The sequence below is a fragment of the Dromiciops gliroides genome, chromosome 2 (assembly GCF_019393635.1).
Source record: "Dromiciops gliroides isolate mDroGli1 chromosome 2, mDroGli1.pri, whole genome shotgun sequence".
In the NCBI taxonomy this organism is placed as follows: Eukaryota; Metazoa; Chordata; class Mammalia; order Microbiotheria; family Microbiotheriidae; genus Dromiciops; species Dromiciops gliroides.
The window spans coordinates 489898922-489922848 of NC_057862.1; the positions used below are offsets into that span (position 1 = coordinate 489898922).

At 41.1% G+C, this 23927-nt stretch overlaps 2 protein-coding genes across 3 annotated transcripts in view; one reads left to right on the forward strand and one right to left on the reverse strand.

Annotated features, from left to right (window-relative positions):
* The window catches only part of HPCAL1 (hippocalcin like 1), a 189312-nt gene extending 186580 nt beyond the window's left edge, over window positions 1-2732 (reverse strand). Inside the window, exons 1-2 of one of the 2 annotated variants that reach the window (XM_043985412.1) lie at window positions 2612-2732; window positions 1947-2146 (exon numbers count right to left, since the gene is read on the reverse strand). The gene's annotated coding sequence lies outside the window, so the exon portion shown is untranslated. Of the gene's footprint in view, window positions 1-1946; window positions 2464-2611 lie in introns of those variants that run through there. The other variant, XM_043985410.1, reaches the window with a different exon arrangement.
* On the forward strand, window positions 2280-19847 carry LOC122739174 (methyl-CpG-binding domain protein 2-like). Its single transcript, XM_043981013.1, has 3 exons — window positions 2280-2352; window positions 2631-2925; window positions 19796-19847. The coding sequence occupies exons 1-3, from the start codon at window positions 2280-2282 to the stop codon at window positions 19821-19823; spliced, it is 396 nt and encodes a 131-aa protein (XP_043836948.1). The 3' UTR covers window positions 19824-19847.
* The last annotated feature ends 4080 nt before the right edge of the window (window positions 19848-23927 follow it).

A 23927-nucleotide genomic window follows, 5' to 3' on the forward strand; every position in this document is an offset into this window, starting at 1 on the left:
ATATGAAGATATGGGCGGTGAGGTGGTGTCACGGAACCACTACCACTGCCCCCTTTTCTGATCAGTTGAGAGGTTGACCTGCTTCAGGGATGGAGAGTGGACTAGAAGAGGAAAATAAAGTCTCTAAGCACAGAAAGTAAGATGAAATTTTCTGCTCAACAGTCCTATGCAGGGCAAGGGATTCTGATACTGGATGGGAGGAAATGGGAAGGGCATTCAACTGTGACTAAGAACTGGGGCCAAGCTGAATTGAGAGGGGCTCAGGCAGGGCTGATTGAGTCCAGTAACCAGGGTTGCGCAATCGCAGTACCACTTGCAGTCATTCACTGCAAGTCTCAAACATTTCACAAGCCTGAGAGCATTCGCATTTGTTGAGCTAGAAGGCTTTTTGAATTACTGCAGTTTGCCTTCGAGACAGGAGGGGAGCCTCTTCTCAAATTTACCCCCAAGAAAAACACACTAGACCCTCAGTAGCGGGGGCTACCTACCACGAGGATGTATATCTCCAGGAAGAGTCAACCCTCCACTGGTAAGATCTGGGAATCCAAGAGGACAGTTTCTCCGTTTTAAGCCTGAGCTAAAAGTGTACCAGGAGGTAAAAGATTAACCAAGGCTTAAAGTTTCCCACATCCTGGGTCCTCCCATTAAATTAAAGAGGCTGAAGCTACCAAATAAACACAAAATAAAATGAAAATCCCCAAACCATAAAGCAAAATAAATAGGCTTTAGAAAAATGAAAATAATAAACACAGGTCAGTGAAGTTTAGATTTGAGATCTACCCAACACTATCTAAATGGGAGCATGGAGGGGGTGCGGGAGACTAGGGAAGGAGAAAGAGTTGAGATAAAAGCCCCCCTCCCCGCCCCCAACCCCAGCTGCAGAGAGATCAAGGGATCGAGGCTGAGCTCCAGCAGGCAAGGACAAGACTGCAAGGTGGCAGTACTAGCTCCCGACCCCATAAACTGCAGTCAAGCGCCCCCTCCCCTTAGCCTGAAATTCTGAATCATAGTTCTCCACCTGCCGCGTTCACATCTCGCTGGAAACCGCGGGGCAAGACCTCAGGGAACCACCTCCCCATCAAGGAATCGGGAGCAACATCCGAAGATCACGCTTCCTTTCACCAGCACTACCAAAGAAATTCCCTCAAGGCTGGGAGGTTAGGGGAGGGGACCTGCACACACAAAGTCAGCAACCAAACTGCGCTGCAACCTCAGATTACCTGGACTCACCCCTCAGGCAGACGGTGAGATGATCCAGCCCGGAAAATTCATTCTCGGGGGGCCAGGGGTCTCAGGTCCTACACTGTGCACAAGACAGTAGGGTGAGGTCAAGCTAGAGGAGTCACTGGGAGAGGGGCGTTCAAAAAATTCAATTCGACCAGCATCTACCAAGTGCCTGTTGGGCGCAGAGCCCGGTAACTGGGCGCAGAGAAAGATAGCCAATTCAGATCATAGGACGTTACAGTTTGGAAGGGACCTTACAGATTGTCCAGTTACAGATGCTCACTTTCCAGATGGGTAAACTGAGGGCCAGAGAGGATAAACCACTAGCCCAAGGTCACGTGGCTAGTTAATGACAGAAACGAGATTCAAATCCAGCTGTATACAGATAAAAATATGCTCCCTGCCCTTAGGAAGCTCACAGCCTAGTACGGGGATGAAGCACAGACGCAGATAACTAATCCCCAATATTTCATGCTAAGTGAATTAGCGAGGTTCCCAGGCAGGGAAATGCGCGCTGTGGGGTGACAGATCCTTAGACACGCTGATTTTGGTCTGGGTCCCTCTAGCTTCGAAGATGCCCCATGGCCAGTGAAACCACAAGAAGGGACAGAGGGGGGTGGCCGACATTCAGAAACAGCGCAGCCAAAACACACACACACACACACACACACACACACACACACACACACACACACACACGCCTCTTGCTTCCAGCTCCTTACCGGGTCCTGACCAAAAGGCAGCAGGTCCCCCAAGTTGTGGCTCCCGCTCCTGCTCCGCCTCCGGCTCCGGTTTACTGACCGCGGCACCGGGACTCTCCTCCTGGGGCTGCGAGGGGCGACGTGGAGGCGGCGTCCGCTGAGCGCCCAGCTAGCAGGCTAGCAGCGCTGGTCCCCCTCCCGCTCAAGCCACCGCTCCAACTCTGCGCTCATCGCCACCGAGGAAAACAAAAGGAAACCGGCGGAGAGAAAAGAGGAAACGAGGTGGAGGCGCATGGGGAAGGGGGAGGGAAGGAGGAGGCGGTGGCTGGGGGGCGGAGAGGGCGGGCTAGAGGGATGGCCGAGGGGGCGGGGATCGGGGAGAGAAGCAGCTACCAAAAGGGACGGGAGAAGGAAGGAGATGGAACACGTTGCGCTGAAGTTTGGCGCTGACTCGGGAGGGAGGGGAAACAGGACTAGGAGGGAGGAAGGGACAGGCAGCGAACACCAGTCAGTGACCCGCCCCTCCAGCCAAAGGCCTTAGGACTGGCCCGTCATTCATGCCCCCACCCTTCCCAGACCAGATTCTATTACGAGGGCGGGGCCGGGATGGAGGAGGCACTACGGCTGGACACCTCCCCCCAGCGCGCGCCTTACGATCCTCCCACTCCCTTCTTTAGCCTCCTTACCTCCGACTCCTCACCTGAGGGCTGCGGAGGAGGGAGGAGGGAGGAGGAAGGAGAGAGGAAGCAAGAGGCAGGGGAGAGGAGTGGGGGGCGACTGGGGGCGGTGGTTCCTGTAGCGCCGGCTCACTTGGTACGCGCCTGCCCCGCCCCTGCCCCGCCCCCGTCCCCAGCCTCTGCACCGAGCCTCTGCAGCAGGCAGGAAGTCCTAAGCCGCCTGGCCTCGGGAGCTGGGCGAGGGGCGGGTGCCTTGAGTGTAGAAAGCCAGGAACACCCAGCGGGAGCTCTCCAGAACGTACACCATCCTCCTCAGGTTCAAGGTTTGTAACCCCAGTGCCCAGCACGGGGCCTTACAAAAGAGCGCTGGACTTGAGTCAGGAAGTTCTAGGTTTAAATCCTAGCCCAAGACGTTTGCTAGGTGACCAATCTGTGCCTTATTTCTTCATTTGTAAAACGGAGATCATTCTACCTATTTCCTACCTTACAGGCTTGTTGGGAAGATCAAATAAGATAAGCTATTTAAAGTGCTCCTCAAAACTTAAAACGCTATATATCTTAGCTAGTATTACTAGATTCCGGAGGTGGAATGGGGGTAGACCGTTGTGTACAAGAAGTCAGGCGACTTTCTCTTTTTCATTCTATCCCCAAGGACCTAGCACTTAGTAGGTGCTCGATAAATGGCCTTTTTGCCTTCATAAATAAGTGTGTGCTTGAAGGAATGAATTGAGTGAGTGAGTGAATGAATGAACGAATGAATGGATTCTGTCAGATATTTGCAAGTGTCACCATGGATTAATTGGTTCATCTTTGTGAACCTTCCTTTGCTTTCCTGTAAATTGGATCTAATAGTACTTTCACGATCTAGTTCCCAGGCCTGTTGTGGATAGTAAGGTATTATACAAATATGTTCTTTTATGAATAAATGCCTGGTGACTTGTAGGGAAGTTGGAAGATGCCTGCAATTCATTATAACACTCTATTCTCTATACCACCTAGATCCCTTGATTCATTTCCCAATGCCACCTCCCCTTCCTTAAAAAATACAAAGTGTCTTCAGAGAATGGCTTCCTTTTCTTCCCACTTCCCAAAGAAGAGAATGGGTGTCATTTGTGGGAATAAATGGGCAAGACATTTAAAATCTATCCTTTCCAGATTCCCCGTGTCACTCTGAAAAATAGGTTTGTCTTCTTAGGAGAGTGCAAATAGATATATTGCCCTTTCCCTAGCTCCACAAAGAAAAAAGTTCCTTAGTTTCTGAATAAAGTTTCAAATCCAATTGATTTGAAAAAAAAAAAAGGCTTTAATTTGTAGGATGTCAAACTACAAGTAAAATTAGAGATCAACTCAGGGTTTCTTAACCTAGGGTCCATGAACACAGATACATATAGACATGCATGTATATATGTACATACATACACATTTATAGACATGTATATAGTTAACTATATTTCAATATGATTGGTTTCTATGTAATCTTTTTTGTTTTGGTTTGGTTTTTTGGTTTTTTTGCGGGGCAATGGGGGTTAAGTGACTTGCCCAGGGTCACACAGCTAGTCAGTGTCAAGTGTCTGAGGCCGGATTTGAACTCAGGTACTCCTGAATCCAGGGCCGGTGCTTTATCTACTGCGCCACCTAGCCGCCCCAGGTTTCTATGTAATCTTATATATTGTATCTTATAGATTTTAAAACATCATTCTGAGAAGGGATCCATTGGCTTCAACAAACTGTTGAAAGAGTCCATCACATGCGCGCACACACACACACACACACACACACACACACACACACCCTGTTAAGAACTTCTGCTCTAGTTCAAGTCCCTCATTTTATGGATGAGAAGAAACTGAAGCCCAGAGAAAGTGAGGTGTGATCCAGGGTCACACAGTAAGGGACAGAGTCAGGCTTCTAACCATATCTTCTGCTTGCTGATACAGTACTGTTTTCATCACCTCGAGATGCCCCTTTGAAGCTACCATTCTAGTGTCTCTAAGAAGAAACTTAAACCCAGTTCCCCTCCTTCTGCAAAGCCTCTGGTGATACATTCACGTTTTTTAAATTTAAAAATCATCAAAAGACCTATGATGTTCAAGGCCCAGTGTCACTTTCATATCCACTCTGGTGGATACAAAGATGAATTAGTATCAGCTGTTGCCCTTGAGGTTACAAACAGTCCAGTAGAGGAGAAAAGTAATATACAGCAAAGAACTGAAATACAAAGAAGAATGTGACTAAGTTCATCCTTCAAGGTGCTTCTCAAATGCCACTTTAGAAAGTTTTTTCTGCTCTATAAATGAACAACTTGGACTAAATGATTTCTAAGGGGTCCCTTAAAGCACTAAATTGCATGAGGATATAAAACTCTTAGAAATAGAAAGAAGCTGCAAACCAAACATTTGGGAAAATCTGTGATCAGTTTGTTTACATGGACTACATTTATTTCCAAAGTATTAGTGCCCCTGTAATTACAAAACAGATGAGTGTAACTGTAAATAATAGAAAAGGATTGATATTTATCCCTAGCAGATGCTGTGGCTGTGGTTGTGGTTGTTTCAGTCTTGGCTCATGGCATCTCTGCCCAGTATTACTTTCATAATCACAGAATTTCAAGAATTAGGAAGGAACCTCAGTTTGAACTTAGCCCAACCCTTTCCTGAGTAAGAATCTACTCCACAACATATCCGAAAAGTGATCAACTATCTTTTGTTGGAAGTCCTTCAATAAGAGAAAACCCACTCCTTTCTGAAACATTCCATTCCACTTTTAGATGACTCTCATCACTTATTCACTGCACCACCTAGCTGCCCCGGCATAGGCTCTTTTTACAGCTATATCACACTGTTGAAAAAAAAAATCAGGAGCCCTTTGTCTCCTAAAACCTCCAGTTCTTTTTTTTTTTTTTTTTTTTTGGTTTTTGGGTGAGGCAATTGGAGTTAAGTGACTTGCCCAGGGTCACACAGCTACTAAGTGTCAAGTGTCTGAGGCCGGATTTGAACTCAGGTCCTCCTGACTCCAGGGCCACTGTTCTATCCACTGCACCAACTAGGTGCCCTGCCCAGTTATTTTTTATATGAATTGATAACTAAGACAAATATATCATCTTACTTTTGTAAAGTTAATTTTTCTGACTCAAGTATAAAACATTTATCCTAATTAAATTTCATCTTATTAGATTCCTACAAATATCACAGCCTGATTCTGTCAGCAACCATATTGGTTAATCCTCTCTATTTGTCATCTGAAAATTTGAGAAGCATATCATTGATGCTTATGTCATCTCTGTCACTGACAAAAATGCTAATCAGCACATGAGCCCTACTAGAAATCTACTTATGAGCTGATAGCAAGCCATGAATGACAATTCACTGGGTCTGTTCAGCCAACCCACTATGAAACCATGGCTCTGGTTGACTTTCCTTCATCATTGGGTGATCTACTTCATGGTATGAGGTGCTTCTAATGTTTGATGATTTCCCTGTTAAAGGTCAGCTAAGTAAAGCATCATGCAAGTATTTTTATTTTTATTATTGTTATTACAACTTGATGTGTGTTGAAAGGGCAAGTATGAACTCTATTTTGGGGGAAAGTCCTTTCCCAAATTAAAGAAACTTTTGTATTAAGTTTGTCATATTGTAATATTCTTATGTCTGCTTGTTAAAAGTAGCTGATAGAAAGACAACCCCAAAGGATTCATAACGAAGCATGTTATCTGCCTCCAGAGAAAAAAACTGACATTATCTGAATACAGACTGAAGCATGCTATTTTTCACTTTCTTTCCTCCTTCTTTTTTTAATTTGAGTCTTCTTGTACAAAATGACTGATATAGAAATATTATACACGATTCCACATGTATAACCAAAAAAGAAATAGTAGATAGAGAGCTGGACTTGGAGGTTAAAGTTCTGAGTTCAGATTCAGTCTAGGACATTTACTGGCTTTGACCTTGGGCAAGTAACAACCTTTCTGCCTCTGTTTCCTCAACTGTAAAATGGAGATAATAGTAGTACCTATCTCCCAGAGATGTTGTGTAGATAAAATGATGTCATATTTGTAAAGCACTTTGCAAACCCCAAAGCTCTACACAAATGGGTAAGGGAATAAGCAGCTACTATGTGCCAAGTACTGTGCTGTTTTTGTTACTGTTGGTTTTTGTTTTGTTTTTTGTTGTTTTGTTTGTTTGTTTTGTGAGGCAGTTGGGGGTTAAGTGACTTGCCAAGGGTCACACAGCTAGTAAGTGTTAAGTATCTGAGGCTGCATTTGAACTCAGGTCCTCCTGAATCCAGGGCCAGTGCTCTATCCACTGCACCACCCAGCTGCCCCTTTGTTTTTACAAGTATCTTATTAGATCCTCATAACAACCTTCTGAGGTAGGTGCTACTATTATCCTCATTCTACAGTTGAAGAAACCAAGGCAGACCAAGATTAATTGGCTTGTACAACATTATACAGCCGGTTAAGTGTCAGAGGCAAAATTTGAATTTAGGTCTTCCTGAGTCCACACTTCATCACCAGCTGCTTTTAGCTAACAACTGTTATTTTCTTTGAAGCATTTCCTCTTGTAGACTAATAAATTTGCTAGTCAAAATGCAACAAGATTTTTTCTTCTAACTTGCAAAAAGGTTCTGGGCCTCCATTCAAAGATAACAGTAACCTTTATCAAGGTTATCCCTAGGATATTTATTAGTATGCAAATTGAGGAAGCTCCATATCCTGAAATAACTGTTATCTCCCAATGTTATGGATTGTATGAAAACCAGTCTATCTTAGGTTTCCCCTCCAGACCAGAAGCATCAACATCTAAGACCTCTAAGGGTCTTGAATGTGAGCTTAGGCCATATGCTCTGAAACACCCAACAGGTGTGCAAAAAGACTATCCATAAGTGCCCTGGCCAATTAGGACAAAGAAAATACCATCCTTAAAGTGCAAGCATTTGCCACCTGGATGTCATTGCTCTCAAAACTTTAAGAATACCTAAGAGCAAGGGAACCTTATTGGTAAGGAATGACACTTGGAGGGAACTTTTCCCACCATATAAACTAGAGCAATCCACTCTCAAATGACAATGCTGTCAAAGATTTGTCATTCTACCTTCATTCAGATATTTGTGATTGTATCAACTTTGAGAAGACTGTTGGAGCAAAAAAAATGTTATTGGCTCAGAGGGGTGTGTTCCTCCATCCAGAAGCACCAATTGGCCCAGATAGATTGAGGACTTCTTTCATTTACTAAGATGTGGCCCAAAATAATTAATTTCTTGTCATAGTTCATATGCTTAGATAAATCCTATCAGAAATGTATGAATTGTGTGTTGGGTTTTGTTCTCAACTTCTAATAGCACGGGGATAACTTTTTAAAAAATTTTACCACATAAATAATTTAGAGAGCATTTGATTCTAAACATGAGGGAACAGACAGGAAAGACTGATCACCTCTCTAGCCCTTGGAATTACCACCATGAATCTAGAACATCTACTTAACTGTTTTAGTGTTCAGTCATTTCTATCTCATCCAGCTCTTCCTGACCCCATTTGGGGTTTTCTTGGCAAAGATACTAGAGTGGCTTGCCATTTCCTTCTCCAATTCATTTAACAGATGAGGATACTGAAGCAAACAGGATTAAGTGATTTGCCCTGGGTTATACATCTAGTAAGTATATGAGGATGGATTTCAACTTGGGTCTCCTTGACTCCAGACCCAACCATCTATCCATTGCACCACATAGCTGCCCATTAGATATCTCAAATGCCTATCTTTTCCACTGGAAATCGTTGGCCGTTGAGTTCTCAAAGTGAGCCTCACCACATCTCCCATCAGGCTTCAAATCATAATGGATTTAAGGAGGTATTTTTCTAATGTGATGAGCTTCTAGCAGTGTGCTTCTCCCTATTGACCTAAATTAGCCAGCCAGACCCAATTAGCTTTTAGAAAAGGATATTTTGGGGGCAGCTAGGTGGTGTAGTGAATACAGCACCGGCCCTGGATTCAGGAGGACCTGAGTTCAAATTCGGCCTCAGACACTTAACAATTACTAGCTGCGTGACCCTAGGCAAGTCACTTAATCCCAATTGCCTTACCAAAAAAAAAAAAGGGTATTTTACTTAGGTGATAAACTAAGAACAGTTGGAATAAAACATTCCCTCAAACATGTATACCACTCTCCCACCAACACATACATAATCCAGGGGAACATAGAATCAAGTTTAGAGAATTCATGGGGCAAATGCACTGGTGTGTTAGGGCTCAAAAGAGCCAATTGTTAAATTTTCAGTGTTGGCATTTACACCTTAGAAATCAGTAAAAGCTATTAATCAGGATGGAGTTTATTGTTTTTTAATATCCAGATGTAAGAAGGTGATGGAAAATGTTAATAATGTAAATTAAACTTAAAAGTAGGTCATGTGTATGATGGTTTGTTTGTTTTTTTTTTAAATTTAGAGACCCCCCTCTATTAAACATTTACCAGTAGGGCAGCTAGGTGGCATAATGGATAAAGCACTGGCTCTGGATTCAGGAGGACCTGAGTTCAAATATGACCTCAGACACTTGACACTTATTAGCTGTGTGACCCTGGGCAAGTCACTTAACCCTCATTGCCCTGAAAAAAGAAAGAAAGAAAGAAAGAAAGAAAGAAAGAAAGAAAGAAAGAAAGAAAGAAAGAAAGAAAGAAAGAAAGAAAGAAGGAAAGAAAGAAAGAAAGAAAGAAAGATTTACCAGCATACCCCTGCAAATGGGTAATTCACAGTTCTTGATTTGCTACATGTTCTTTTCTCTTCTTAGTAGGGTACCCATGAAGTACCCCTTGGTTATGGTGTAACTTCTGGGCTTATCGTAAAATCTTAAAGCTTCTTTTACTCAACTTGTCTAGTTTGTCCTTGACTCCTGTATTTCAACTGTTCCAGGGACATCAATCACTGAGACTAGAATACAGATAAGAAATCCCAAATCCCAGGACAGCTAGGTGGCACAGTGGATAAAGCACCGGCCCTGGATTCAGGAGTACCTGAGTTCAAATCCGGCCTCAGACACTTGACACTGACTAGCTGTGTGACCCTGGGCAAGTCACTTAACCCCCATTGCCCTGCAAAAAAAAAAAAGAAAGAAAGAAATCCAAAATCCTTTGTCCTTCAAAGTTTTCAAGATCCTTCTCTTCCTTCTCTGGTCAAGGTTGGAAGGAGGGGCAGCAAGATATTGTCCTTTCCCTTTAATTGTTTCCCCTAACAGGAGCTTGGCTGAAACTATTCTTTTTCTTCCAGCCTGACATGCTTCAGTCCCCTATTCCAAATTAGCTTGATGGCTTTAATCAAGCCTGACAGGCCATGACTAATCTCTCAACCAATCTGAACAGACTTCCTGTCATGCCTAGTTGAAATTACTTTGATTGATTGATGCAATGGAGGTATGTAGACCTTATTCACACCTAGCTCACACCTTGATTAATCTATTCAGTAAGAGCTTTTGTCACCTGATAAAAGCCTCAGGATTCAGTGGGGGTGTGGTGATTGACTCAATAGATTCCCCTTCCCACCCTTAAACTTTTATCATTTTATTTTCTTCCAGAAAGAAAATATCTACCATTGGAATCATCATGGTTCTTTCTTCCTACTTGTTTATGTCAAGGAAATTATGAATGTAAAAAAATTATTAGGTCAACTCAAATATAATAACTCATATTTTTGTAGCACTTTAAACTTTTCTTGGAGCAACCAAGTAAAGTAGATAGTGCCCATATTATTATTCCCATTTTTTTTTTCAGATGAGGAACCTAAGGCTCAGAAAGATTTTAAGTGACTTGCCAAGAGTCACACACATAGTAAGAAATGGAGTTAGGATTCAAACCCAGGTCTTCTGCTTCAAAATTCTTTTCCACTACACCAGAATGCTAGAAGTCCACCCTTATATGAAGGAGTATGCTTGTAAGTGTTGTAAATGTTTAACTCTCCAAAAATATTTAACCTCTCTTCCAAAAATGTACACAAGACACACTTTAAAACTTAATCTGCATTATTAACATTTTGTCTATCACTTTCTGAAGTCTATACAATTAACAAAATAAAGCCTTAATTTGTCTTGTTTACAGATGTCCATGTTGTAAATGTTCACACTGAAAATTTAGCAATCAGCTCTCCTAAGCAGGTGTGAGCTGGCTCTAGCATTCTGTTCATATGACTTATTCTTACAACATGATGTATCTTATTGTTAAGACTCTATGTCTTATTTCAAAGCAGTATTAAGTGACTTAGTGGTTGATGGATTCTCTGGCTCCCCTTTTTAGGTTTTGTCTCCTGTCCTTCTTCTGGAATAGATGGAACAAATTAAAACATAAAGTTCTCTTTCCTTATGACCATACTTCATGATTATTTCTTTCTTCTCCTACCACACAAAACAAAACAAATCCAATTTCTTCTTCTTGCTTCTTTTCCTCCACCTCTTTCTCTTCCTTCTCTTTCTCCTTGTCTTCTTCCTCTTCCTCCTCTTCTCTTTTTCTTCTTTCTCCATTTCTTCCCTCTCTTCCTTCTTTCTTTCCTTCATCTCACTGAGAAGTATATTGGGTACTTTAGGACCTGATCCCAATACTGATAATCACTGAAACTTTAACCTGCTCCTTTTTTTATGATCTCAGCTGATTTGCCCCATCAGGTTTCCTTTTACAACCTGATGACCCACCATTCTTTGCGATGGTACCCAATTGGCTTTAACCCTACTGTAGCTCAGAACTTCTGAACTCAAGAGGTCCACTAGCCTCAGAGACTAGTAGCAATGATTACAGGTATGTCTGACCCTTGTGCTCTACAGTACCCTTCACTAATCAAGCTTTCTTAGGATAATATTGGCTAATAGGAACCATATTCTTTCTAATGGTGTCTCAAGGTTTTCTCTACAAGACCACAGAGCTCTAAGATCTCTATTTAAAAAAATAAACATCTGTTTTTCCTCTCCTCATTCTGTACCTATCATCCTGCCTGCCTTGACCAACCTTACCCTAGCTTCAATCTTGAATTGGGTAATACTGATGAAAGAGGAGTTATCCTTGAAAGTCAAGTATATATTGCCAATTCTTATCCCTTTATACCTATCATAAAAAACTGTCTCTGAGGCAGTGTACTTTAGTGGAAAGATCACTGGATTTGGGTTCAGAGAACTTGTCTTTAAATCCCAGATTTGCTACTTAGTACTTTTGAAATTCAACCTCTCTGGGGTCCTTTATCTGGAAAATAAAAGGGGTTAGACTACATCAGGGATTCCAAACCTGGGTAGCTTGTACTCTGAGGAGTTACATAAAGCTTGTCAAGGGGAGCAGAGAATATTTGTTAAGTAACTATAGTGTTCTACTGAAACAATTTAATCTCATATTATTATATAATTGCCTATGCATGATAAATTCTAGAACTGATTTCCTTATATGTCGAATAATGGTGTGATGGAATGTATTAAATTTGATCAGTGACAATGCTATGCTAAGGTTTAGTAAAAAAATGCAGCAATTCAAACAGTTCAAGAAGAAGAATCCAGCTTCCTCCTGATGACATCTTACCACTCCAAGAAGACAAGATAACTGAGAAAAGACTTCCAAAGACTTAATTATTTTTTACTGTTTCATCAAGGAACACCTGTTCCTAGAAGAAACAAAGGGGGGAATGTGATGAAATAATGGGATTTAGCAGATACTCAAAGACCCACCTGGAGATTAATCAAGACTGATTGAATCAAGTGAGAGTAATTGACTGCTGATTAAGCCTACTTCAAGTTAATTGGATTGTAATCACACCTGGCTATCCCTTCGTGGTTGCCAAAACTGTTATGTTTAAAATCTTAATTGTGGTCACCAAAAATTAAAAGGCTTCAGTACCAGTCTTTGGGCATTAAAGATTCATTAGAGCATACAGATATTAAAGCATAGAGATATTTACAAAGAGTTCAGAAGGTTATGAAAAAGAAGTCCTACCTAGCCTAGAGTTCCAGCTTGGTTGGGTTCTTCCTGAAGTCCTCCTCCACAAGCCTGCTTTAATCAGGAACTCCTCAACGAGCCTGTCTTAATCAGGAACTCTTCCTCAAGCTGTTTGTGGAAGCTTTTTTATAGATCTGGCGTCATCTGACGCCAACCAATCACCTTGAAGCAGTGTGTAAGGACCGCCTCTGTTCCAGATCTATAAAAAAGCTTCCACAAACAGCTTGAGGAAGAGTTCCTGATTAAGACAGGCTCATTGAGGAGTTCCTGATTAAAGCAGGCTTGTGGAGGAGGACTTCAGGAAGAACCCAACCAAGCTGGAACTCTAGGCTAGGTAGGACTTCTTTTTCATAACCTTCTGAACTCTTTGTAAATATCTCTATGCTTTAATATCTGTATGCTCTAATAAATGTTTAATGCCCAAAGACTGGTACTGAAGCCTTTTAATTTTTGGTGACCACAATTAAGATTTTAAACATCACAGTGGTCATATGGAGTTTTACTGGAAGCTAAGAGATCTGGGGACTCTTTAAAAAAAAGAAAAGGTTGGGAACTCCTGGATAGATGATATCTAGGTTCTTTATCACTCTAGATCCTATGAACCTGTAAATCTCAACATCATTCTCCTCTCCCTCCAAATCCCATGCTAGTCTTACTTGTCTTTCAAGGCCGGGCTTCAAAGCTACCTCCTCTGTGAGCTCTCCTTGTGCCAGTACCCTCCCTTGCTATCAGAAATAACCTCCCCTTCCTCTGAGTTCCTCTGAGTAGCACTCTGTGCCTCTCATTCCTTTTTACACTATATGTTGTATTATGGTTATTTGTATGTGTGACTCATTTTTATATTTTCCATAGTATTTAGTATAGCACCTCAATAAAAAATAAGTTTTTGTTTAAAAAATGAATCTTATGAAATTACAACCAAGAAATAATATAATCTCAGGCTGCATTGAGAGGATTAGTAACCAGGAATTATTAGGAACTGATAGTTCTGGACAGGCCACATTCAGGTCAAGTTTCATCTGCATTGAGAAAATAATCAAACCTATGAGATCTGGTTAGATCAACAAGCAAGATAGTAGAGAGAGAGAGAGAAGAATAGGGCCCAGGACATACTCCTGGAGACTACCCATGATAGAGAGTTCATCTGCTGAAGAAAATGGGATGGAATTATATCACATGCATGTAGAGAGTTTTGTTTTGGAAAAGAAAAGGGCTATCTTGTCATGTGAGACAGAGGTGAAGGAGGAGATAGTGGCAGAAGGCATCTGAGTGATAGGAAATCAGGAGGATAGGAGGAGCTCTCCAAGAGTGGTCTCAATTTTTTTTTTTGATGAAGTATGAGTCTAAATTTTTAGCTAAGAGAGTAAGGGGAGAAGATACCATTGGAGCCTTGAGGTGAAATTTTAAAAAAGTTTGGAATCGTTGTGGTTTGAATAGTGATTCAGTTGGGTAGGTATAAAAGGATTGCCTTAATGAAGATTATGAGATTATGTAACACAAATTTATAGTGGATCCAATCAGAACAGTTTTGTAATTTTCTCCAGATGCATTCAGTAGTAGGTATGGAGAAGCAAAGGCACCAGAGGGTGCTATCCAATGTTGGGGCTTGGCAAGATATGATTAGAGACAGGATAAGGTGTCAAAAAACTTGAGTATAGAGGATGGTGTAGAGGTGAATTGGTTAACCAATGGGTAGGGATAGGAAAAGAAAGAGAAGCTAGTGTAGAAGTGGAAAAACTGGAGATCATTGAAAGAATAAAGTACAGGGTTAGGCACTGTAAAGCAGAGGGAAAGATGGAATGATAAAATATTATGATCAGATTGAGTATTTTCAGAGTTCATGGACATGAAAGTAGAAGACTTTTTTTTTTTATTGGTGAGGCAATTGGGGTTAAGTGACTTGCCCAGGGTCACACAACTAGTAAGTATCAAGTGTCTGAGGCCAGATTTGAAGTCAGGTCCTCCTGAATCCAGGGCTGGTGCTCTATCCACTGTGCCACCTAACTGCCCTATAAAGAAGACTTAAAGGTGATGGCAAGATCCAGGCTATAACCACTTTGTGTTGCTGAGGTGTCATGAAGGAGTAGGGCATAAGAATTAGGTAGACTGAGGAACTAGAAAGTTAGAGGGTTTGAGGGAATATCAATGCATATGTTGAAATCCCCTAGTATAAGGACAGGAGTTGAGATGTAGAAGAAGACTGTGAGTTAAGCACTGAACTCATTGAGGAAAGAAGAAGAATGCCCTGGGGTCTGGAAGATGCAAAGAGGCAATTATAGCTTTAATATAAGGAAAAATTCCTAATAATTAGAACCATAGCCCACAATAGAATGGACAACCTCAGGAGGGAGTAGGTTGTCTCTCATTAGAGGCTTCAAGCAGTGGATGGATGTACACTTGTCATGTATATAGTAGAAAAGAATGCTTTCTCAAGTATGGGTTGGACTAAATGACCACTGAAAACTATTCTAACTCTGAAATTCGTTTCACCACCCTCTTCTCCCTATCTTTCTCCCCTGTATAAGTTTAGTGTGTGTGTGTGTGTGTGTGTGTGTGTGTGTATGCGCGCGCGTGCGCGCGCGCGTGCATGTGTATGAATCAGTCAACAAACATTTATTAAGTGCCTCCTATGTTCCAGATACTGTGCTATGTACTAAGGATACAAAGGAAGGCAAAAGATAGTCCCTGCCCTTCAGGAACTCACAGTCTAATGAGGAAAATAACATGTAAGCATAAGAACATAGAAACAAGATACATACAGAATAAATAGGAAATAATCAACAGAGGGAAGGCACCAGAATGAAGAGGGATTGAGAGAGGTTTCCTGGAGAAGGTGGGATTTTAGCTTGCACTTAAAAGAAGCCCAGGTAGCCAGGAGGTACAGATGAGGAGGGAGAATGTTCTAGGTATGGGAGACACCCACTGAAAGTGTGGGTGTGTGTAAGAAAACTAGAAGGGAGGGCTAGGTTATGAAGGACTTTGAATGCCAGAGGATTTTATATTTGATCCTGGAGATGATAGAGAACTACTAGAGTTTATTGAGTAGGGGGTGACTGGATCTGTACTTTAGGAAAATTATATTGGCCACTTAGTGGAAGATAGACCGGAGTGGGGAGGGACTTGTGACAGGAAGACCTACCAGTAGGTTATTGTTGTTGTTGTTTGTCCTTTGTTCTTGAAGAGAACCATGACAGATGCCATGCCTTGCAACGAATTGTATTTTAGTGAGGAAGGGCTGTGCAAAGTCACCAGGCTTACCCTCTCCTCCAGATCCATCTTAGTCTAATGGCAAGATATATTATCAGGATGACTGGAGATGGCCCAGATGTTTTTTGTTTTTGTTTTTGCGGGGCAATGAGGGTTAAGTGACTTGCCCAGGGTCACACAGCTAGTAAGTGTCAAGTGTCTGAGGCCGGATTTGAACTCAGGTCCTCCTGAATCCAAGGCCAGTGCTCTATCCACTGCACCACCTAGCTGTCCTCCCCAGATGTTTTTTTTTAAGGTAATTGTGGTTAAGTGACTTGCCCAGGGTCACACAGCTATTGTCTGAGGTCAGATTTGAATTAAGGTCCTCCCAACTTCAGTGCCAGTACTCTATCCACTGTGCCACCTAGCTTCCCCAGTAGGCTATTATAAGAAGTAAGGGCATGCACTAGGGTGGTGGAGGTGTCAGAGGAGAGAAAGAGGTGTTACAAAGGTGAAATGGACAGACCTTGACAACAAATTGGATGTTGGGGGTGAGAGGTATGGAGGAGTTGAAGGAGATACCTAGGGTTGAAGCTTAGGATACCGGGAGAATGATAGCACCCTTGACATAAAGAAGTTTGGAAGAGGGGGAGATTGTTTGGTGGGGGAAAGATGAGTTCAGTTTTAAACATGTTGAGTTGAAGATGTCTACAGGACGACCAGTTTGAAATGCCTAACAGGCAACTGGAGATGCAAGTCAGCATAAAGGTTAGGGCTAGATAAGTAAGATTTCAGAATCAGTGTGGAGATGATTATTGAATCCATGGGAAATGATGAAGTCACCAAGTGATATAGCATAGAGGATGAAGAAAAGAAGGCCCAGAACAGAGCCCTGTAGGACACCCACCATTATGATGTATGACCTGGATGAAGATCCAGAAAAAGAGACTGAAGAGTGACCAGATAAGTAGGAGGAAGACCAGGAGAGAGTAGTGTCTTGAAAACCGAGAGAAAAGAAAACATTAAGGACAAGGGGTGATCAACAGTGTCAAAAGCTGCAGAGAGGTTAAGAAGGATGATATTTGAAAAAAGGTCTTTGGATTTAGCACTTAAGAGATCTTTGGTAACCTTGTAGACTTCAGTTTTGGTTGAATGATACGGTCAGAAGCCAGATTGTAGAGAGTTCAGAAGAGAATGAGAGGAGAGAAAGTGGAGGCATCTAGCATATGCTGCCTTCCCAAAGGTGTTTAGCCACAAAAGGCAGGAGAGATATGGGATGAGAGTTAGCAGGGATAGATGGATAAAATGATGGTTTTTTGAGGATAGAGGACTGGCATGTTTAGAGCAGTAGGGAAACAGTCAGCAGATAAGGAGAGATTTAAGATAAATGAGAGGATTAGGATTATGAAATAGGCAACCTGCTAAAGGAGACAGAATGGAATGGGATCATTTGTGTATATAGAGGGGTTGGTGTTGGCAAGGAGAAGGGGCTACCTCATCATGTGGCACAAGGTGAAAAAGGAAATAGCAGCAGAAGAAATCTAGATGATGTGAGATAGGAGGGGAGAAGAGGGAGTTGTCAGCAAATAGCTTCATTTTTTCATTAAAATATGTTTCTCAACTGAAAAGGTGTGGGTAGTGGAAGCCATAGGATGTCTGAGGAGGGATGAAAGATTTAGATGAGTTGCTGTGGTGACTGAGATAGTGCGTTAATTATGGAGATGTAGTAGGATTGCCTTACAGCAATAAGGGCCCAGTTGCCATTATGTAACGTAAGTTTGTAGTGGACCCAGTCAGGATGGTTGAGTGATTTTATCTACCTTCTTTATGATCATGACTATAAACCTTCTTTTAGCTATGCTTAAGGTTACAGTTGGTAAATGTAAGAGCTGGTATTTGAACCCATTTCTCTCCTGTCTTAAAGTCCTCTGTTCTTTCCCATGGACCAGTCAATTAGACACTCACACCTCTCTGATTTTTTCTGGGATTAGGGATCATACCCAATATTAACAATTTATGATTTATTCCACATTAGTTTTTCTCAATCTGAGCATTGCAAACTTGACCTGTTCAGTGTAAAACAATCATCCCCCAGTGAGTATATTGACCCTACAAAACATCATAGTGGAAAGATGTATGGGGACAATATAAGGAAGGGTCTGCCTGCCTCATCCCCTACAAATTGACTTGGTTCTTGAAATCCCTTTGATTTCACTTTTAGTCACTCCTTTGAAATAAGGTAGTACCTCCAGAAGGCTACTATTAAAAATAAAACTCTTGTATCTGGGAAAATACCCATTAACATCCTAGTAGAATTAGTTTGAGGTCTTGGTGGAGAGAGAGCAGGATGAGCCACCAAACATGAGTTTGGTGAGACAGTTTTGGGGTGGTGGAAGGAGCAATGAATCTAGAGTCAGAATATCTGAATTCAAAACCCACATATGTTACTTATTCCCATGTGACCTTAAGCAAGTCACTTAACCTCCTCTGTGAAATCCCTTCCAGGCCAGACATTTAGGGATTCTCTCTTTACCCATGTAACAAGGGATGCACTTGTGAAAGGAGTGTGAGTTCACTGGTGGTGCAACCAAGATGGACATCATTCTATTCTCATCATGACCATGAGAAGAATTGCCTCACAGGAAGTGAGCCCACCAACAGCCTCCTGATTGCAAAGAGCCACAGCCACAGATAGCTTTTGCTCTAGCCCTCTGTTCTGCCCCCATTAGGCTAATGACTGTTTCCAAAATAGCAAGGACTGCTGCATTTTCAGGTACTTTTGAAAGGAGGCTTTCTTGGTTTCTGCTGGCAGTGTCAACAGAAAGACAGATGGTTGTGATGACAGAAGAACCAGCAGAGTTGGGTGATTCCCTACCAAGGCTTGGAGCTCCCTCCCTCTCCCTCTCCCTCTCTCTCTCCCTCTTCCTCCCTGGTCGTTGGTACAGGCTGTTTTCCTGACTCAGGCGAGTGTTAGCAAGAAAAAAACAATGATGGCAACAAGGCTAAGTGATCCAGACATCGGTTTTCAATCTCGGTGTATTTGTCCACCTGGATGGACCAAAGAGGAATCCCTATGATGACTTTCAGTGGCCTGAAGGAGAAGGGAGATAGGTTCTTCCCTCAGGACCTCACTGAAACTTCCCATATGTAAAACATAAGGCCTGATGCACCCACAGTACAAAGCACAGCAGGTCTGACATCTTTTTCATGTCAGTGAAGGATGAGGGAAACAATCCAAAGAAAACCTGGTTGCATAAAATAATATTAAAGCACAAAATCCAAAGGCTAAACAAATAAAATAAGATTTGCCTGAGCCCAGTCCAAGCCAGAACATTCAGCTTGTCATTTTTTTCTTCCAAATTTAATTTTTTTAAAATAACAAGTTATTTTTTTTCTCTTTCTCCCACTCCCGCTCATTCCGCCCCTCTCCATTGGTTAAAACAAAAGGAAAAACAAAACCCTTGTAACAAATATGCTTAGTCAGGCAAGGCAAATTCCCACATGAGCCATGTCCAAAAATGTATGTCTCATTTTGTATCATGTATCTATCACCTCTCTGTCAGGAGGTGAGTAGCCTGTAATTCCACTGGAACGTGGTTGGTTATTCTTAAATCTCACAAAGTTATTTGTTATTACAATGTTGCTGTCACAAATAATTTTATCTAATGATACCATCATGTTGTATAAGTCATTTTGCTGGTTCTACTCACTTCACTCCATATAAGTTTGCACAAGTCTTCCCAGGGTTATCTGAAGTCATCCCTTTTTGTCAATTCTTACAGCACAACAATATCCCATGACATTTATGGACCACAATTTGTTCAGTTGTTTCAAAATGATGGTCAATCCCTTAGTTTTCAGTTCCCTACCACTAGAAGAAGAATACATCCTGCCTTCCCATCTCCATTATCCCATTCTTTTTTCTGCAGAGATGTGCTTGCTTTGGACAAGAAAAGATGCTTCTACCCCCTTCATATGATATCAACTTGTTAATGACTACTTCTTGGATCCAGTCATCCAGTCTGTTTCAAATCAACCTAATTGTACAAATATTTGCAGGTTGGTGGTACAGCGGATAGAGTGCTGAGCCTGGACTCAGGAAGACCTGAGCTCAAATCTTCTCTGATACTTACTGGCTGTGTGATCCCTGGGTAAGTCGCTTAAGCTCTGTCTGCTTCACTTTCCTCAGCTGCAAAATGGGCATAATAACTTCATCTATATCTCAGGATTGTTGTGTTTGTAAAGTGCTTAGCTCAGTGCCTGGTATGTGGTAGGCATTTAATAAATCCTCGTTTCCTTCCTATATCTCTCCATTTTGTTCACATGAATAGTCCAATTCTTTGCTGAAATCCAGGCATGTTATGTCTACAGCTCTCCTCTGATTTACCAGTTTAGTTATTGTGTAAAAAAAAAAGAATTAAATTTATATTAGCATGACTTACTGCATGTGAAGCAATGTCAGCTCTTTGTTTTCACAACTGACTTTTCTAAACACTAACAAACCATGGCTTTAATAATATGTTCAAAAATTATGTCAGTAATCAAGACCAAGCTCATTAGTCTATGTAGTTTGCTGATTTACTGAGCCTATAGTTTGCTCCATAGTCTTCTTTCCTTCCTTCCTTCCTTTCGAAAACTTGAAGACATTTGCTTTTTTTCATCCTGAGGTACCTTGGAGGACAAAACTGATTTAAATTTGTCATCATATTATTGACATTGTCCTCAACCGACAGTCTTATCCTATCCATTTTTGATCCTTCTCCTGCTCTCAACATAGCTAAAGATACCCCTTTTACTGTCTTCTACATGCATCCTAGGCCTCCATCATTCTGGGGTTCAGCATTCCTGACACTCATTTTATAAAGTCACGCCACTCTTTTGTGTTCATGCACCATTACCTGCTTTTGCTTCTGTCATCTGTATGTGTCCTTTTAAAATCTGAATTGTCCAGCTATATCAGTCATTTTAGACCAGAGTTGTCAAACATGTGGCCATAGGCCTCTTATGGTTTGCAACATTCCTGAATGTTGTTTAAACCAGGTTAAAATATAATTGGGAAATATTTAACAAAAGAAAAATATAAGAAGAAATAATAAGAAGAAATTATATATATAATATATAAGAAGAAAATTATATATAATAAGAAGAAATTATATATAATATATTAATATTATACTATTATTAATTACATTATATACCATTATTAATATTATATATTATTAATATAAATAACATTTTAAAACTAAGCCGATATGTGGCATTCAGGAATCTTTTTTTTTTTTTTAGCCCAGGTCTAGGTCTGTTAGGTCTCTTTTTGTGTGTGTGTTATGAATGACTTTGGCATTCTTGTGAAATCCTATAGATCCCTTCTCAGAATAATGGTTTAAAACACATAAACAGGGGGCAGCTAGGTGGTGCACCGGCCCTGGATTCAGGAGGACCTGAGTTCAAATCCAGCCTCAGACACTTGACACTTACTAGCTGTGTGACCCTGGGCAAGTCACTTAACCCTCATTGCCCTTAAAACACACACACACACACACACACACACACACACACACACACACACACAACCCCCCCCCCACATAAACAAAATACACACAGGATTACACAAGAAAACAATAATATTTAAATAATTATGAAAAAATTTTAAAACCAAGTTCATAGACTCCAGATTCCTTACTTAGACAATTGCTTTTTTTCCTTTTAAATTGGAATTATTTGTTTTCATCTTCAGAATCTAATTCTTGAGGAATTACTAAATTTCTTGTAGAATTGTATACCAGGAGATCCTACCTATCCTTTCTCTGAGCCCTCTGAAATCAAGAATTCACAGAAGACTATGAGTAGCTTTCTTTTCCTTCTTCATGATATGTTTAGACTCTACAAATTCTTGGGGAGACTGGTCTCTTGTCCTCAAGGCTCCCATCATTTCAACTTTAACAACACATATGCAAAATCAATTAGGAAGCTTCCCTTTGAAGACCTCTACTAACAAAGGACTCAGTACTTCCAAAGACAGTCTACTCCACTTTGGAACAGTTCTGAGTGTTAGGAAGGCTTTCATTATATCAAATTGAAACCTGCCTCAGCTGACAGCTGACAGCAGAGGAAAAAGAATGACTAAAGACAGACAGAGGAACTCAAAAAACAATAATAGTCTGGAGATCTTGAGTGATGAGACAAACAATGGGACCCATTCTCAATGGTCTCTGAGACTACCACTGGATTACTGCCCAGAATAGTCATAGATATTCAGAGTTATAACTGAGTCACCAAGAAAAAAGGTCAAATTGTATTGGTCACAAGAAAAGGAGGTTGAGAAATTATAAGACTTTTTAGAAAAATTTCCATGAAAAATTGTTTTTTTAACTGGGGAAGGGAATAAGCATTCACTAATTGCCTTCCATGTGCCAGACACTACTAAATACTTTACAAATATTATCTCATTTGATCTTCACAACAATCCTGGGAAATGCTATTATTATCCTCCTTTTTGAACCCACAATGATAGTTTTCCTGACTCTAGGCCTATTGTTCTATCCACTGCTCTATCTAGTCCCATCCCCTTTTTAGAGTTGAGGAAAATGAGGCAGAGATTAAGTAACTTCTCCAGGGTCACACAGCTGGTCTCACATAGTCTGAGGTAGGATTTGAACTGAGGTCTTTCTAACTCCAGGCCCAGTACTATTATCTACTACATCACCTAGATGACTCTAATTCAGTATTAGAAGTGGTGAACTTCAATTATCCAGAAAAGTTACATGGAACAGATCATTCTCAAGTGATTCAAGATGATACCCAACTCTATCCTACCTTTTGACTCTTATTATATGTTACCTTCTCCCCCCTACCTTCATGTACTCTAGGGTTTGGTCAAATTGGCCTTCTTACTGTTCCTCATACACAATAGTCCATCTCCCTACTAGGGGCCTGTTTCTTCTCCTGGAATGTTCTCCTTCTTCATTTCCATCTTTAGGAATCTGTAGTTTCCCTCAAGACTCAGATCAATGGCCACCTTATCATGAAACCTTTCCTGATTCCCCCCTATTCCTCCATCTGCTACTGCCTGCCTCCCTATCTCCACTCCTCACCATTGATTTTGCATATAACTTTCTTGGAACACTCTTCCTCCTCATCCCTCTTCTCCTCCAGGCTTCCTTGGCTTTTTTCAAATTTTACCTAAAAGATCACCTTCTGCAAGAAAACTTTCCCAGTGTTATCTTCTCGCCAAGATTATCTCCAATTTATACTGTATCTATCTTGTTTGTACATAGTTGTTTGCATGTTGGCTTATGCATTAGACTACAATCTCCTTGAGAGCAGGGACTATCCTTTATCATTTTTTGTATCCCCAGAATTTAGTACAATGCCTGACACAGGTGGCTCAGTGAATAGCACACTTGACTTGTAATCAGGAAGACCCGAGTTCAAATCTTGTCTCAAACACTAGTTATGTGACCCTGAGCAAGTCACTTAACCTCTCTCAGCCTCATTTCCCTCATCTGTAAAATCAGTATAATCATAGCACCTACCTTAGTTGTGATGGGCACAACACAGGGTCGTTTTGAGGATCAAATGAGATAACATTTGTAAAACACTTTGTAAACCTTAAAGCTTTATATAAATGTTAGTTATTATGATTATTACTCCCCTTAACAGACTATGTTCCAGCCATACTAAACTAGTAGCTGTTCCCTGGAACCCCAAAGTTCATCTCCCACCTTTAGGCATTCACCTAAGCCATTCCTCATGTTCATCTGTCTATAGGAATTCTTGTCTTCTTTCAACTTTCCACTTGAGGTGCCACCTCTTCCATGAAGGCTTCCCTCATCCTCCATGATACTCTCTCCCTCCTCAATTCTTGTATAATACTTGTTTATATACATGTTTATTCTCCAAGTATAATGGAATCTCATTAAAGGTAGGGATTATTTTGCTTTGTCTTTGTGTCCCCAGCCTTCTTTACATTATTTCCCATCTTTGCACCCAAATATAGTATTATACAATCCATGGGGGAAAACTTAACATCTCAGCACAGTATGATCCCAGGGGATGCTAGCTTTACTTTTTATCTGAGATTGTGCTACATCTTATTTTATCTATCATCTTGCTTTTCTCCACAGAAGGATACCTTTGTAGACTCTATGACATTGACTGTGAGTCACATACTGGTATGAATGGAAATGGC

What these genes read in the sequence shown, in the direction of transcription:
- LOC122739174 (XM_043981013.1), top strand. Translation starts at nt 2,280, where the DNA reads ATGGCCGAGGGGGCGGGGATCGGGGAGAGAAGCAGCTACCAAAAGGGA. An exon ending in GAAGGAAGGAGATGGAACAC is followed by an intron (nt 2,353 to 2,630) that starts GTTGCGCTGAAG and finishes TCCTCACCTGAG; the next exon opens with GGCTGCGGAGGAGGGAGGAG. An exon ending in CCATCCTCCTCAGGTTCAAG is followed by an intron (nt 2,926 to 19,795) that starts GTTTGTAACCCC and finishes AAATATTTGCAG; the next exon opens with GTTGGTGGTACAGCGGATAG.